General features: G+C 43.1%; 1 protein-coding gene across 1 annotated transcript in view; it reads right to left on the bottom strand.

The window, feature by feature from the left end:
* Positions 1 to 4624: 4624 nt before the first annotated feature.
* ca4a (carbonic anhydrase IV a) overlaps positions 4625 to 16139 on the bottom strand; it is a 33295-nt gene continuing 21780 nt past the window's right edge. Inside the window, exons 6-8 of the mRNA XM_063031311.1 lie at positions 10239 to 10305; positions 9083 to 9246; positions 4625 to 8514 (exon numbers count right to left, since the gene is read on the bottom strand). Coding sequence (XP_062887381.1) covers positions 8338 to 8514; positions 9083 to 9246; positions 10239 to 10305 — 408 coding nt within the window. The 3' untranslated portion in view covers positions 4625 to 8337. The remainder of the gene's footprint in view (positions 8515 to 9082; positions 9247 to 10238; positions 10306 to 16139) is intronic.

Raw genomic sequence — 16139 nt, 5'->3', positions numbered from 1 at the left:
AAAACCGACCCAGCAGCAGTTCAAAGGTTCAAAGGTTCAAAGGTTCATTTAATGTCAGAGGAATGTATACAATATACATCCTGAAATGCTTTCTCTCCGCGGCCATCTACAAAAGCAGAGGAGTGCCCCAAAGAATGAACAACAATCAAATGTTAGAACCCCAAAGCTCCCCCCCCAACTCCCCTCCCTCCCGCGCGTAAGCGGCAGCGAGCAACAATCCCCCTCCCCCCACCGGCAAAAATAAAGCACACCCGTTACCAGCACTTAACTGTGAACAAAGCAAGAGCAAAGACACAGACTTGCAGTTACCCCAAACACTACATTGTTCACCCGATAATTCGACATGCTGCAGGTTCTCTCTCTCCTGATAAGGGAGGAAGAATTAGTTACCCTAATTCTGGAAACAAACGGTCCAGAAGAAGGAACTGGACCCTATAGTTTCTGCCTCCACCACCGCCGCCGGCAGCCCATTCCACGCTCTCACCACTCTCTGCGTAAAAAACTTACCCCTGACATCTCCTCTGTACCTACTTCCAAGCACCTTAAAACTGTGCCCTCTTGTGTTAGCCACTTCAGCCCTGGGAAAAAGCCTCTGACTATCTACACAATCAATGCCTCTCATCATTTTGTACACCTCTATCAGGTTACCTCTCATCCTCCGTCGCTCCAAGGAGAAAAGGCCGAGTTCACTCATCTTATTCTGGTAAAGCATGCTCCCCAATCCAGGCAACATCCTTGACTGATCCCACTATAAGGTTACAAGCTTACCTTGGTGGCCATTCCCACCCTATTGAATTTTCATATTTGGGCAGCCCTTCATATTACTCTAATCCCAAATAGAGGGGGTCATTGCCTTCATGTGTAAAAATGGTGCATTGCCCTAATCCACCAAAAGGGGTTAAACGATTCCATCATTCAGGAAATGGATGCTGCACTATCAGGGCTGATATCCTTGAATTTAGTTAATAGCCAGTCATTTCCAATCTCCACACACCTCACAGCTGCATTTTGTGTCTCTAAGAAGTGTCAAAGCAGGTTTCTTTAAGTGAGCTTTTTTCATTCGTTGGTTTCCTGGTTTGGCTCCAATTGAATTCGGATTTCAAGAATTCAGTGACACCCGGGTAGAAAGAAAGACAGGGCTATCTCCCTGACCATGAGATTGGATTTGGAAGCAATTAACTTGCTTGTCTTGTTTCCTGTTTTTAGGACGTATGAGAATCACATGCGTTAGAATACTGGTTACACTTGATGTTCAACACCATCATCCCATCAGTACTAATCAACAAGCTTCAAAACTTGCCCCTCTGTACTTCCCTCTGCAATTGCACCTTTGACATCTTATTGGGAGACCACAGTCAGTGCAGATCAGTATTATCATCTCCTCCTCACTGACACAGGCATACAAGGATATGTGCTTAATCAACCTCTCTACTCCCTCCACACTCATGAATTTTCAGCCAGGCCTATCTACAGATAATGATGAAAGAAGAGTCCAAAACGTTTCTCACCACAAACACTAACAAAGGGCTTTATCAGCATATCAGGCTTATTTTTGGAGTAACATCTGCACCTGCACTCTGGCAGAAAGGGCACCCAGGCACTTGGTGGTGTTACCTGGATTACATCATTGTTCCTCGCAAGGATGACAAGGAACATCTCCAAAGTCCTAAGGCAGTGTTAAAAAGCTAGGAAGATTATGGGCTCAGGGCACGGAGCAACAAGAGTGAATTCTTCACTGTGGTCACACTACTTTCACAGGAAGTACACAAGTGTGCTGAGAAAATTCAAACTATTGTGGATGGCCCAAGGCTAAAGAACATGTCACAGTTACGGTCCTTTTTGGGATTTGTCAACCACTATGACAGGATCATGCCAAACCTGGCTACTGTGCTCCACCACTTGAACTCATTACCACAGACAGGGAAGAAGTGGCAATGGGCAAAGCAGTGTGAGATGACTTTCCAAAGGGAAAGGAAAGGGTGACAAGGGCCACTGTACTCACACGTTATGATCCACTTCATCCAGTGAAGCTTGCCTGTGATACCTCGCCTTATGGTGTAGATTCAGTCATGTCACGCGCTATGAATGATGGAAGTGAACGCCCCATAGCCTTTGCATTGTGGTTTATCATTGCACAGAAAAATTATGCACAGGTTGACAGAGGGGCCTTGAATCTGGTTTGGGGTATAAAACTCTTCAACCAGTACTTGTGTGGGAGAGGGATTACCCTCATTACTATCGTCAACCACTAGTGTCCATTTTCAATCCATGGAAGGGTGTTCCACTAACAGCATCAGTACAAATGCGGAGGTGGGCTCTGTTTCTTTGAGGCACAATTAAAAGATCAAATTCAAGAGGACAACTAGTCACGGGAATGCAGATAGATTGTCCCATTTGCCCTTGAGAAAGGAAACACCTAAAAAATTTACAAAAGAGGGCACTTCTCTTGAAGTATTCTCCCTAATGCAAATCGAAAGTCTTCCTATTATAGCAGAGATAAACCAAAGGGAACAAAAAAAAACCCATGCTGTCTCCTCTATGTGGTCACCCAAATTGGCTGGAATGTGCAGCACCAATTCCAGCTCCCCTATTTTTACCAGCGCCGGGATGAACTTGCTCTTGACGGGGTTTGCCTTATGTGGGGATTGAGAGTTGTTGTGCCATCTGATACGCTAGCAATTACTCCAAAAGACTGGAATAGAGTAAATACTGAAAGGCTTTTATTAACAGTGAATGGTCCAACTTCCCTGCTGAGTATCTGCCCCGGACTGAGGGAAGAGCAGTGGAACAATCGCCTTTATTCAGGGGTCTGTGGGAGGAGCCACAGGAGCAGTCAGCATGGGGGCGTGTCCAGGCGGGTAACCCAGTTACAACATTTATATATGCTTTACCACATCATCCAAGCTGAGAGCTAAAGGTTTGAAGGAGCTACATGTCAGTCATCCTAGTGTGGTCAAAATGAAAGAGCTGCCTCGAAGCTTTGTCTGTTGGCCTGGGATAGATCAGTAGATCAAGCACTTTGGAGCCCACACATCCAGAAGGTGCCAACAGCAGCGCCTCTCCATCCCTGGGAATGGCCCGCATTTCCCTGGCAGAGGATTCATGTGGATTTTGGTGGACAATTCATGGTTGCAAATTTCTTGGTAGTATTGGGTGCAGCTACAAAATGGCCCAGAGTCTTCACAATAGCCCCCACTACAGCTTTGCACACTGTTGATGTGATGAGAAGTCTCTTCTCAAGGACTGGTGTTCCAGAACACATAGTCAGTAACAATAGACCACAGTTCGCTGTGGAACAGTTTCAGTCATTCCTGAAAGTAAATGGAATACGACATATTACGTCTACACTGTGGTACTCATACAAATGGCTTGGCGAAAAGGTTCAGTGTTTCGCTGCTGAACAAGCAGTCCTTGCAAGGGACTACAGAGGTGATCAAAAGTGGGTACCTGGAAAGATTAAGGCCAGAACTGGACCACTCTCCTACACAGTGGAGATTACGTCTGATATAATCTAGAAACAACACATCGATCAGTTGAGGAGAGTGGAGTCAATTGTTGGAGAAGAAAGGTGGCCAGAGATGTCAGAACCACTTCCTGCAGTCCCAGAGTCGACTCCTACAGACTCCACATAGGAGGTCCCAGAATCTGAGATCACTTCACAGCCAAAAGTCTCACCTGCCAAGCAGAGGGATCCCTCCACCCCCTTGTCAGGAAAGACATTATCCCACAAGACAGTAATCCTCCAAAGCAATGAAATCTTTAAACCTGAATAGGACAATTTGAAATTTATTCTGTTGTGGATGTCTACATACACAAGTTGAGATGTATTCTGTATTGAATTAGAGTTTATAGCTAAGCAGCAAGGAGTGTTGTGTCTTTAAAAGTTTAGTTATATTTGAGTACTGTTGTAGACTTATTGTTTGAGCAAGCATTCTTTGTTGTTTAGATAATTAATTACAGGTTATATGTAAAAGTATGTGAATGGCATATGTCATTACACCACCACATCATATATAAGAGCCTCACTAAAGTAAACAAAGTAGACACGCATTTCCCGAGTTCCCATGTTTTTCTTTCAACTAATTTCTGAGGTTACAAAACACTGTCACAGACAGCTGTGTGGGCCAAGTGACTGGGTATATTTAAAGTGAAGGTTGAGTGGTTCGTGATTAGTAAGGAAGTCAAAAGTTATGTGGTTCAGAGGGATAGTTAATCAGTCATGATGGAATGGCAGAGCAGACTCGATGGGCTGAATGGCATAATTCTGTTCCTATGTTTTATGGCTTTGATACAAAATACATAACTCACACAAGTTCATTATTGACAGCTTATAAGGTAGAAAGCACAGCAGTTTCTCCAATTTTAAATGAAAAGTCATGTTAGGATCTGGGATGCTCATCATGTTTCAAAAAATGTGTCATTCTAACCAGTCAAGAAGCTCTGCAAAATTAAATAATTAATTTAGTTATTACATAGATACAGTCTGTTTTAAAAGGAAAATGTCAAAACAAACTTACGTTACTTGAGTTTTGAAAGTTTTACATTTTTACAATAGTTTTCAATTTATGTATCAATAAGTTATACATTTCTTACATCACTTTGAGAAACAGTCACTCCATCAACGACATTACAAGTAGTTATAAAAATTTATTTACATTTTTGTACAAGTTCAAAAGCTACAGAAATATTACATGAGTTCTTTATTGCATACAGTTTGTACAGGATCCAAATTTGCCATAACTTCCCAGTAATATACAGTACAATTTGAGAACATTGACTATTTTATAATTCTTATTCAAACATTAAATTCTAACAAAAATATATTTCTCCAATATAGGTAAAAGAGGAAATCAACCACACTTGTTCTGAAAGATATTGTTCTGGTGTTAGTTAGCAACAGTACACTTAGAAAGCACATGGGGAAAAAAAATCAACTACTTTGGGCTCGGCCACTCTCGCCAGACAAGAACAGAACTGGACGGATTATTTTTTTCTTCTTGTTTGAGCCCATAACTTTTTTTTTGTCAGCAATGTTCTTCTATTCTTGAGATGACTCTGGTACAATCCAAATTGTATCATTCTATAGTGCATGAAAAGAAATTCCTTCTGTATCTACATTTAGAGAACCTCCATGCTTGAAATTAACTAAATTGCAATTATTATCACACAAGTCAATGTATATGTTATATGCATGCATTATATATTTAAGGAAAGCCAGTTTCCTGAGCACAAAGGATAAATACATAGGCATATATATTACTGACACAGCCCAACCTCTTTCACATTAAGGAATTTTGATCTTACTGAGGACAGTACTGACTAAACTCAATACAACTGCTGTAACTTATCTATCTGCTTACAATAGACCAGTATCATTTCTCTTCTATTTTGAAGATTATTCCCTGCCTAATCTCATTCCTCATAGTTCTCAGAACTCCATAAATGCTGTTCAATTAGTAACTGCAATGAGGTAAAGTATCTCAGCACTGGTGAACAAACAATATCCAGTGACAATCCTGTTAATCACTCAGAACCTTTCTCGAAATTCAAACTCAGATCCTGGTGTGAGTACAAAGGCTGTACAGATTTAAACATGACCTGGGTTATGCAAAAGACTTCCTAACTGATTTTACCAAAAAAAAAACTGGCATTGTTCTAGGCTAAAACAATGAAAATGACCCTTCAAAAAAAAAATATCATGTATCAAAAATCATGTATCAGTCAACAACGGGAGACCGCACCACATTTAATAAACCTACAAGAGACAGCCTACAACATTTTCAAAAGTTTATGTGAACAAGTATTACTGATTATTTTAAAATAAGTGGAAAAATTAATTTCAAGTATAAAATTTTATTTCCTCTTTTTACCTACTCTATCATTAAGGTTACAAATGCAATTGTCTTAGTTGGAAGAATTGCATTAAACATGATTGAAGAATGGAATAGTTTTCCAAAAGGCTAATTGCTGGTGTAATGGCACCATTTTGGGACACTGCAATGAGCAATACTTCTCACCAGTGCAGTTACATATTTATTTAAAGTTAATGCTGACAAAGATTAAACTGGATACATTTTTAATTATATATTTTCTTAGTTAACTGTCAGTTCCTAAACGGTGGTTTTGAGAGTAGAAAAACAGATGAAAAATTAAAGCAATTCCAATTTGTTCAGCATGGATTTCTTCAGTTCCAAGTCTATACCTAATGCCCACTATGAAAAGCTTACCGTCAATTCCATAAAAAACAAAATGAATGCATCACATTAAAACATTTAGCAAAGTGAAGCAATTCCAGAAACAAAAATCTATTTTAGAAGGAAACTTAAGGCAGGCATTTCAAAAAGATATTTATTATATTAGCGCTTTGAATTTTAAAATAAATCTACTTATGACGTAACGAGATTGAAGCATATTCAAAACATATTCAATTCAACATAATTCAACATAAACATATTCAGTTCCATCTCAATATATTGTAATCAGTTTCAACCTTATATAGGACTGACTTTCCCAAGCCAGCAGTCTCCTTCATAAGGATCAGTTTTGAATGCATGTCTAATGTCAATGGCAGATTCCGGCGTGAATTTTAATTCAGCTGTGAGTGGGGATGCAGCAGAAGATTTCCTACGTAGTAAAATCAAGTGAGAATATTCAAGTATGTAAGCGAATAGGTGAGAATATTATAGAATCACTCAAGATTTTTTGTTTTGGCAAGGAGTAATCACACTGGGCCCTCAGAACCCCACAAAGAGTTTAGTCTCAGTTTTCCAGAGAAATTCCTTGGAAACAAAAAACTAAACTGCTGGGAGAACTCAGTGGGTTATGCATCAGCTGTAAAGACAAAGGGATGCTTGATATTTTAGGAATGGGAGTTTTAATGGAAGCAAGCCAGTATAAAGGAGCAAGAGCGAGGGATGAGACAAAGCTGGGTGGGTAATTGGTGGTAAGAGATAGGACGGGAGGACAACTAGGCAGATGAAACTGGATGGGGAGAAGAAAGGGAGCACCAAGACATAATGGATGGAACCAGGTAGAAGACGGGGAGAGAATAACAAAGGAGAACCAAGTGAGAAGAAACCCTGGTGGGTAGGTTCCATCTGCCCCAACACCCACAAACCTATCCACCAGGGTTTCTTCTCCCTTGACTCCTGTGCTGTCCTTCTCCCCTCTCCTATATGGTTCCGTCTGCCCACAATTCTTCCCTTATCTGTGTCCACCCATCACCTACCAGCCTCTGTCTCTACTCTTGCTCCTGCTTCTATACTCCGGCCATCTTAGACCAGGTACAGAACCACAACCTCTGTGCTCACACAGATGTTGCTCAGCTCACTGAATTCTTCCAGTTACTTTATTTGCTCTGCTCCAAATTCCAGGCTCTGCACTCTTGCATTTCCAAATTTCTTAAGAATTCTGTCCTGAACTAGTGGAATCTTTCAGCATGGAAGGAAGCCATTTGGAACGCATTGCACCTTTGAACTAAATCTCCAGTTAGCCTTGATCCTTATTGCCCTGAATATTTTTTATCTTTTCAAGTATATGTAGTACCCTCAGCTTCCTACTACTGTATTCTAAATCAGCACATAAAGGAGAAAGTTGCTCTCCTCTACTCTATTACCCAATCCCAGATTTTCCAGTCTCCATACAACTGACATCCCTCTTTTCAGTTTTCCAAGGGTCAAACTTTGTCATTTCCTGAATTAAAATCACCCTGACATCTTTCTGAAACAGGTTAAAAAAAAACTTCCTCACTACCACTGTCCCACAATCCATAGCCCTCATTACTTTCACTGTCTTCCCTTATGAAGCTGTGCCGGCTTCATCAATGAAAGGGTGAAAGCAACTTGTGACAATTGTACAGACAGTTGCTCTTTCTGAAGCTGAACAAAATCACCAGCTCCTTTGTTACAGACTTTGAGGAAGTAAAACATACAGTAGGTGTTCAAATGCTTTGTTTTCCTTTCTTTTGCAAGTATTTAACTTATCACAACTTAAAATGCCTTCCTGTTTCGTTTGGCTTAGAAAGGCATCAGTTGATTGAAGCCAAACATGCTTTAATAAGGTTTTTTTGATTAAACAGCCCCCATTATACCACCCCGCACATTCTCTGAAAATAATAAGCAAGTCTACGAGTACCTCCTATCATGGAACTGTGCTGGTAGAGTAAAGTGACAAGAGGATAGACTATCTTACTCATTTTCCCTTCGGGAACCTTCTAACAGCAAAGTAAATGTTGCTTAGAGTTAACCTGTGGAGTTTGGCAAATTTTATTACTGGGATTTCCTTTTAAATCCGTGAGGCAGGAGAGGAAACTCCATATGAATCGAATCTTTAGGTTGGTCAGTTAAATAATACAGATGCCCAGACAAGTACAGACCACAGCAGTGCAACGTGAAAAGATCTAACAGCTGAATTTGAAACATAGACCATGCGACCCTTTAGATTTTGAACCGTTCTGAAGTTTTTAACCATGGGTTTCGAGCCACTGAAGAAGAGACGTTCAGGAAATTTATTGAGCTGAAAATAAAGCAAAGATAATATCACGTTAAGTTTTCAAGTAGTAGTTCTTTTTAAAAAATTCAGTACATCATTTTTTCATGAAATTTTCACTCCAAAAACGGAAAGCTCAACAAATCATGCATTATTGTATGGCATAATCCACACTGAACGGTGTTAAGGTGGATAAGAAATGGACATTGCAACATGCAATCCACAGCTACAAAACAAAAGCAAATTTACCAGCCTTACAAATAGAGATCAACTTCCTCTGCAATAAAAATGATATTGGATTAAATGGCCATATTCCATGGCAAAGGAAATTAATCGACCCAAAATTCTAGTCTCTGAGAATATAGCAGGATGTCATTCACCATCAACTCATATTGCAATCCCATTTCTCCCAGGCATATATCTGCTGGAGTTCAGGAGAATAAGAGGTGACTTGATTAAAATCGTACTAGATACTTTGACATGGTGGATGTACAGAGGATGCTTCTTCTTGTGGGAGAATCTAGAGCCAGGTGTCACCATTTAATAACAAGGGATTGTCCATTTAAGATGCAGATGCCTTATGCATAAGCCATACCTGACTCTTGCTCCACTGAATGGGTTCTGGAAACACCGTCCAAATCACTGCTTCATTACAACCAGGAGTCGTTAATGAGCCTTGATAACGGTAATATTTTTTAAGCTTTTCTTTATTGGGAATCATATTTTCCAATGAAAATTGTTTCAGCTTGGAAGTAGCGCCTAAAAAGTAGCAGAGAAAGAAAAGGGCTACTATAATGATATCAAAACAACTTATCAATGATTTTCAGTTTTACACTGTTCAACATAAAAAGATAGAACATAAATTTCAAACAAGATGAATTATTTCATTCACTGTTTCAATGAGCCGTGAATTTGCTTAAAACAGGAGTTCTAAAGACGCCATGGATGTATTAATTGTGTGTGCTGGACTCTTAACTTAAACAGAAGGGAACACATGATGTGATGCTGGATAATTCAAATTCCTATGCCAGAAGTTTTCAACTCCCAAAAGAGTTGATTTTATAATTGTAGAAATCTCAGAAAACACCTGCTTTTAGTTGGTGGGGGGAAGGTATAGGTGCAAAAAACTTTGACTATGTACAATGATGGTTTGGGTTTACTGAAATTCAGGAATCCTTGCAGTTAAGGGAATGCGAATATTTCTTTATGAAGGAAACAAGTATCATTCCAGCAATGAGAGAAGTAGTCCTGGTTCCCGCAGGCCACCAACTTTAACCTTCTCCATCTGTCTGAGCGCTGCCCTTCACTATGAGAAAGCAAAAATACAAACGGAAAATAACAATAATAAATAAATAATAAGTTACACTGAGAGCATGAGTTGTAGAGTCCTTGAAAGTGAATCCATAGGTTGTGGAATCAGTTCAGTGTTGGGGTGAGTGAAGTTATCCTCTCTGGTTCAGGAGCCTGATGGTTGAGGGGTAATACCCGTCCTGAACCTGGTGGTGTGGGACCCAAGGCTCCTGCTACTCAGGAACGAGAAGGGAGCATGGACTGGATGGTGAGGCGGTGGTGTGCATAAGCAGAGGCATGATAATGAGAATTAAAGGAATTATCGGACTCGCCACAGACCAGGAGCAACCAGATTGCTGAAAGGGAATAGAGGCTAAACCAAAACAGAACCTGGAGAGATCAAGAGATACCATTAGAGGGAGAGATTACCAGAAAGTTACACAATTGTTATTAAGATTTACCATTTTGTCCAACACTGTCCAGGGCTTTGAGCACATTGTCGCTTCCATGATTTTCTTCTTCTGATTCCTGAAAAAAAAGATCAATAGAAACTAGATAGTGTTTAATATTCAAAACTGAGGAGCCTGATCATCTCAGCAGGTGAGTGGAATCCTTTGCCTTATCTCAGTGCGGGTAAAAGTAACAAAGATTGCTATTAATCTTCCTGAGCCGGATGAGGGCCAGTAGCCACTGACATCCTGCTGTAAACCCCAAATATCAGCACAGTCACATTTGGGCTTAAATGTGAGTTTTCAATGTGAACAAACTGGTGCCACCAATGATTTCCAATGGTTCAGAATCAATTAATCAGGAAGTGGAATTGGTGGTGCACGAATACCTTATATGCTATGGAGCAAAATTCCAACCGGGAATCTGGAAGTTTTAATTCTAAGGAAGTCTCAAAGCCATTACAGATCCACCTTGCCCTTCAGAAACCTGTTTGAAGTTTTGGACTTTCATCAACTCTGTATAACAAACAGCTTTGCCAAATGAATCCAATCCACAACTTTGATCAAATGGGATTGGCTTTGGGTTTGATTTAGAGGTTTTTCGTAAGGAGGAGGGCCTGTGAGGGTTGGGGGTGTGGGGGAATCCAGAGAGAACACTGTGCTCATCTCTATTTTAAAGTACATACTGTGAAGGTATTTAACTCCTTCCCACAGCTTCTCTCACCTTAGGTACAGAGTTGAGTTTGAAGAACCAGTCCTTCCTTTGTAAACGCGGAGTTTAATCAGAAATTGTCAATCTTGTTACCAAACCAGCTCTCCACAAAGACCTAGCTGTACCCCTTTGTCTCCCCCCACTTATCTCCATCATGGACGAGTTTCCCAACTGTTAAAACTTCCCTCCATTGGGTCAAATAATATCTCTCACAGTCAAGAACAATAAATTCTTGGGAGGGAAGTCACTGTGAACCCCATACTTTTAGAGCATGTTTTCCATTCCACATGGGCGGAGACCATATTAATTAGCAGAAAATCACATTTGATTGCAAATGAATGGGATACAGATGAAACCAAATAAAATGCAACTGTTCTCCGTAGAAGCCTCAAAGTTATTTTTTGTTGACTTTGAGCTTGTCATAAAGAATGATTCAATTGGGTTGGCCTATTACCCCTGAAGTTTAGAAGATTGAAAAGTTATCTCAACAAGATATAGTACTCTGAGCAGCACTGACATGGTAGATGCGAAGGGATGTCCTTTGATGAATCAAGATCTAGTGAGCTGTCTCAGCGCAAGCATCTAGCCAATTCGTACTGTTACGAGAATACACATAAAATTAAGATGTTTGCTGGCCTGGGCTAGCATCAGTGGCATCAGCAGTTGGTCTGCCACCTGCCCTCAGGGGAAGGAGAGATAAGGAACAATGGAGCAGCGTCTGGAGATGTGTAATGAAGGGATGTGGGAGGAAGAGCTGTCTGGAGCGGCTCCCCCCTTTGAGCCCTGAACTGTTTGAAGTGATGGACAGGCGATACCCCAGCAGGGGGATAAAAAGGGACAGGTTCGCTAAGACGGACACACACGCCACCCGAGGTAACGAGACCCTGGAAGCGGTGCGCTTCTCACGAGTGGGTGAGAAGTCCCAGACAACGACAAGGGTGGAAAGGTACGATCAGCGGGAACCCGGTGTGTGTCCGCCCTTGCCTGGGTGCCGGGTTCACTGCAGAGGATCGACCGCATCTGGAGGAGGGGTCACAGTCGGTGACCTCAGGTGACATCACCAAGGACCTGCCCAAAAGCTGTTTGTGAGCCATATCGCCGGTCTGTGAGTGAAGCAGTGTTCTGAATGATCAGTTGTTCCTATTCTGTCTCTCTTCCCCCACCTTGTCCATCGCCATGGCAACGATTACTGCGAACTGAACTACAAACTGGACTGAACTTTGAGTCATTTTGAAATTGGTCATTTACCCCTAGACAACGATAGAGCTTGATTGATGCTGTTATCTTAATTCTGTGCACATGTGTGGTTATCATTGTTGAATTGTTGCATTTATTATCCTTTCGATTACTGTGTTGCTTGTTTCTTTAATAAAACTTTCTTAGTTCTAGTACTCCAGACTCCAACTGAGTGATCCATTTCTGCTGGTTTGGCAACGCAGTTACGGGGTACGTAACATAAGTGGGGTTCTCGTCCGCGATTTTGAATGCTAAATTTGGGACGGAGTAAATTGATTGGGTTAAAATTCCCGAAAGAAAGAAAAGACAAACAGCAGAAATGGAGGTTGAGGAATTTATAAAGGCGCCGACCTTGGAGGCATTAGAGGATGCCAGGAAATCGGAATTGATAGCTGTGGCAAAACGGGTGAATCTTGCTAAGGTGAAGTCGACAATGAGGAGAGAGGAGATACACAGAGCTATTGTAGAGCACTATGTATCTAAAGGTGTGTTTCCCCAAGGTGAGCTGGGGGAGGTGTCTATTGAAAAACCTGCTGGAGACGCGGTACGGGTACAGCTTGAAAAACTGAGACTCGAGCACGAGTTCCGGGTACGGCAGTTAGAACACGAAGAGAAGCAGTTAGAAAGGCAGGAGAGAGAGTTAGAAAGGCGGGAGAAAGAGAGAGAGTTAGAAAGGCAGGAGAAAGAGAGAGAGTTAGAAAGGCAGGAGAAAGAGAGAGAGTTAGAAAGGCGGGAGAGAGAGAAAGAGTTAGAAAGGCGGGAGAGAGAGAAAGAGTTAGAAAGGCGGGAGAGAGAGAAAGAGGTAGAAAGGCAAGAGAGAGAAAGACAGTTGGAGAGAGAAGAGAGAGAGAGGGACAGGCAGTTGGAGAGAGAGGAGAAACAGAGGGAAAGGGAATTTGAGCTGGAGAAGTTAAAGATAAGGGCCGAGCAGGGGCTCGTGCCGAACCAAGGTGGAGGGTTCCGGGCGACCCAGGAGGTTAGGCTGGTTCCCCCATTTGACGATACCGATGTGGATCGGTACTTTCTCCACTTCGAAAAAGTAGCTATAAGTCAGGACTGGCCGAGGGATAAGTGGGTTGTCTTACTTCAGAGTGTACTGAAAGGGAAAGCCCAACAAGCTTACTCCGCTTTATCCGCGGAAGATGCCCAGAAGTATGAGGTGGTGAAGGAGGCCATCCTCAGGATTTATGAGTTGGTCCCGGAGGCATACCGGCAGAGGTTCCGGAATGCGAGGAAGCGGTGGGACCGCACGTATTTGGAGTTTGCTCGCGAGATGCAAACATATTGTGAGCGTTGGTGCGCCTCGAAAGGGGTAGAGGGGGATTATGACAGACTGCTGCAGCTGATTCTGATTGAGCAGTTTAAAGGTTGTGTCCCTGAGGGTATGAGACCCTACCTCGATGAGAAAGAGGCAGCCACGTTAGCCGCAACTGCTAAGTTAGCGGATGAGTATGCGTTGACGCATAAAATGAAGGTTGCCCCGAGTAAAGGCTACCAGAAGGGTAGTCAGGACGGCGGGGAGAGTCCACCGGAAAAGTCAGAAAGTAAGCCGGGGACTAGTGAAAAGGATAAGGTAGACCGGGAGCAGTCTGGTGGGAAGTCTCCTGGGGTCTTTTGTTATAATTGTGGGAAAGTCGGACACTTTGCGTCCAGGTGCTTTGCCCCAAGGAAGGAGACGGGGAAAGGAAAAGCGGAAATTTTGAATGGCTGTATTGAGCTGTTAAGCGAACCGCTAGGGAAGGACAGGTCTGAAAAAGTCCAGGAAGGGCGCGAGAGGTTTATCTCGGCCGGACTGGTGTCAGTGAAAAAAAGGTTAAAACCAGTTCCAGTGCGGATCTGGAGAGACACGGGAGCGTGTCAGTCACTAATACTGAAGAGTGTATTAGAGTTTAGCTCAGAGACCCAGACTGGGGAGGTAGAGGTCAAAGGTGTTGGGGAAGGGACAGAGTCAGTCCCTTTGCACCAGATACATTTACAGAGCAACCTGGTCTCTGGACTAGTCACGATCGGGGTGAGGTCCGAATTACCGATGAAAGACGTGGAAGTCTTGCTCGGTAATGACATCGCCGGAGGAATCGTGTTCCCAGTCGTGAGATTGACGGGTCAGCCTGCCAGCATGGAGGCCCCGCCCGCGATGGTGAATTTGGCTGAAACATTTCTGCCAACCTTGTATGAGACAGGGTGTAGTGAGATAAGAGGTAGTGAGGGAGCTGGGACGGACGTAGCAGTAGCCAGGAAAGAATTTGTGCAGACGCAGGAGCGAGACGAGGGGCTGATGGTTTTGGCCGAGACCGCTCTCTCTGACACAGCCTTGACAAGCTATTGTGCGGATAAGGAGGTGCTAAGGAAGAAAGGGAAATCAAGTACAGCATCCGCAGATGAGGAGTGGGGGGTGGTGCAAAAGAGTTATGGGGATGAGGTTTTTAACATGGCCCACGAGGTACCCCCCGGTGGACATTTTGCGGTGCTGGAGGAAACAGTTGGTGGAATCATGAAAGAGAGTTACCGGCTGCCCAGGGGGAAAAATGTTATTGATCATGACCGACGCGAACTGAGACGGTCACCGACTTTTGATATGCTAACAAACCTAGTCGGTGTTAGCGTGGAAATCAATGAAGCTAGGGGCCCCTTGCTAAGAGGAAAAAACCATTTTGAAAAGATTAGGATGGGATCGGTCAGATGGGAGAAGGCTATTGTTTTGGCCAGGTCTACTGATAAGGTCTCTCCCTTAATCCCCGAAGGAGTAATTAAACGACTCGCACCCATGTGTTTGATTGTCCCGAGGAAATGCAAAGAACTGGGACGTTGGGTGATTGTGGTTACAATAGGGCGGCCAAGTAAACAACACCCATATTTTTTGAGTAATTCAGTGACTAAAGGGCTGATGAACACAGAGGTGTGTATTGGCAATTTAACACGGCTGTCTGAAGCCAGCTTGATAGTGAACCTTGGAAAAAATGAATTCGGCCACACGAATGTCACTTACCTGGGAATTGTGGTGACACAGGGGCAGCTGGCAGTGATGCAAGCTACAGTGCAGGCTATCGCTGACCTCCCAACCCCGACAGACAAGAGGGCCCTCAGAAGGCTTTTGGAGATGGTGGGGTACTGCAGGAAGTTTTGCAATAACTCTGCGGTCAATACCCGTCCCCCTCCTACTAAGCCCTTGCGAGGGAAAATTGAGTCGGAATGGGACGACCCTTGTTGTTGTGGTCCGGGACAAAACCAAATGAGAGGTTACATTGGTCGCAATTCATCAGTGTTTTTGGCCACTATGAAGTTTGCTGAGTTGGAGCCTGGTCTAAGGGATTATTAATAACACGTGTAAAAGGAACAGAAAATGTGATGACTGTCTGTCAAGGTGTTGACAGCTTCAAATTCTCTGTATTAGCTAAATAACTGTTAAAAATGTATATTGTGTATGTATCAGATAATGTAGTCATGTTTGTAATTTTTACCTCCCGGTAAAAATCCTTAAAGGGGGGAAGTGTTACGAGAATACACATAAAATTAAGATGTTTGCTGGCCTGGGCTAGCATCAGTGGCATCAGCAGTTGGTCTGCCACCTGCCCTCAGGGGAAGGAGAGATAAGGAACAATGGAGCAGCGTCTGGAGATGTGTAATGAAGGGATGTGGGAGGAAGAGCTGTCTGGAGCGGCTCCCCCCTTTGAGCCCTGAACTGTTTGAAGTGATGGACAGGCGATACCCCAGCAGGGGGATAAAAAGGGACAGGTTCGCTAAGACGGACACACACGCCACCCGAGGTAACGAGACCCTGGAAGCGGTGCGCTTCTCACGAGTGGGTGAGAAGTCCCAGACAACGACAAGGGTGGAAAGGTACGATCAGCGGGAACCCGGTGTGTGTCCGCCCTTGCCTGGGTGCCGGGTTCACTGCAGAGGATCGACCGCATCTGGAGGAGGGGTCACAGTCGGTGACCTCAGGTGACATCACCAAGGACCTGCCC

This window comes from Mobula hypostoma, chromosome 23, assembly GCF_963921235.1.
Source record: "Mobula hypostoma chromosome 23, sMobHyp1.1, whole genome shotgun sequence".
Lineage (NCBI taxonomy): Eukaryota > Metazoa > Chordata > Chondrichthyes > Myliobatiformes > Myliobatidae > Mobula > Mobula hypostoma.
Note: the sequence above shows the minus strand (reverse complement) of the source record. Positions and strands in the feature narration are given on the sequence as shown.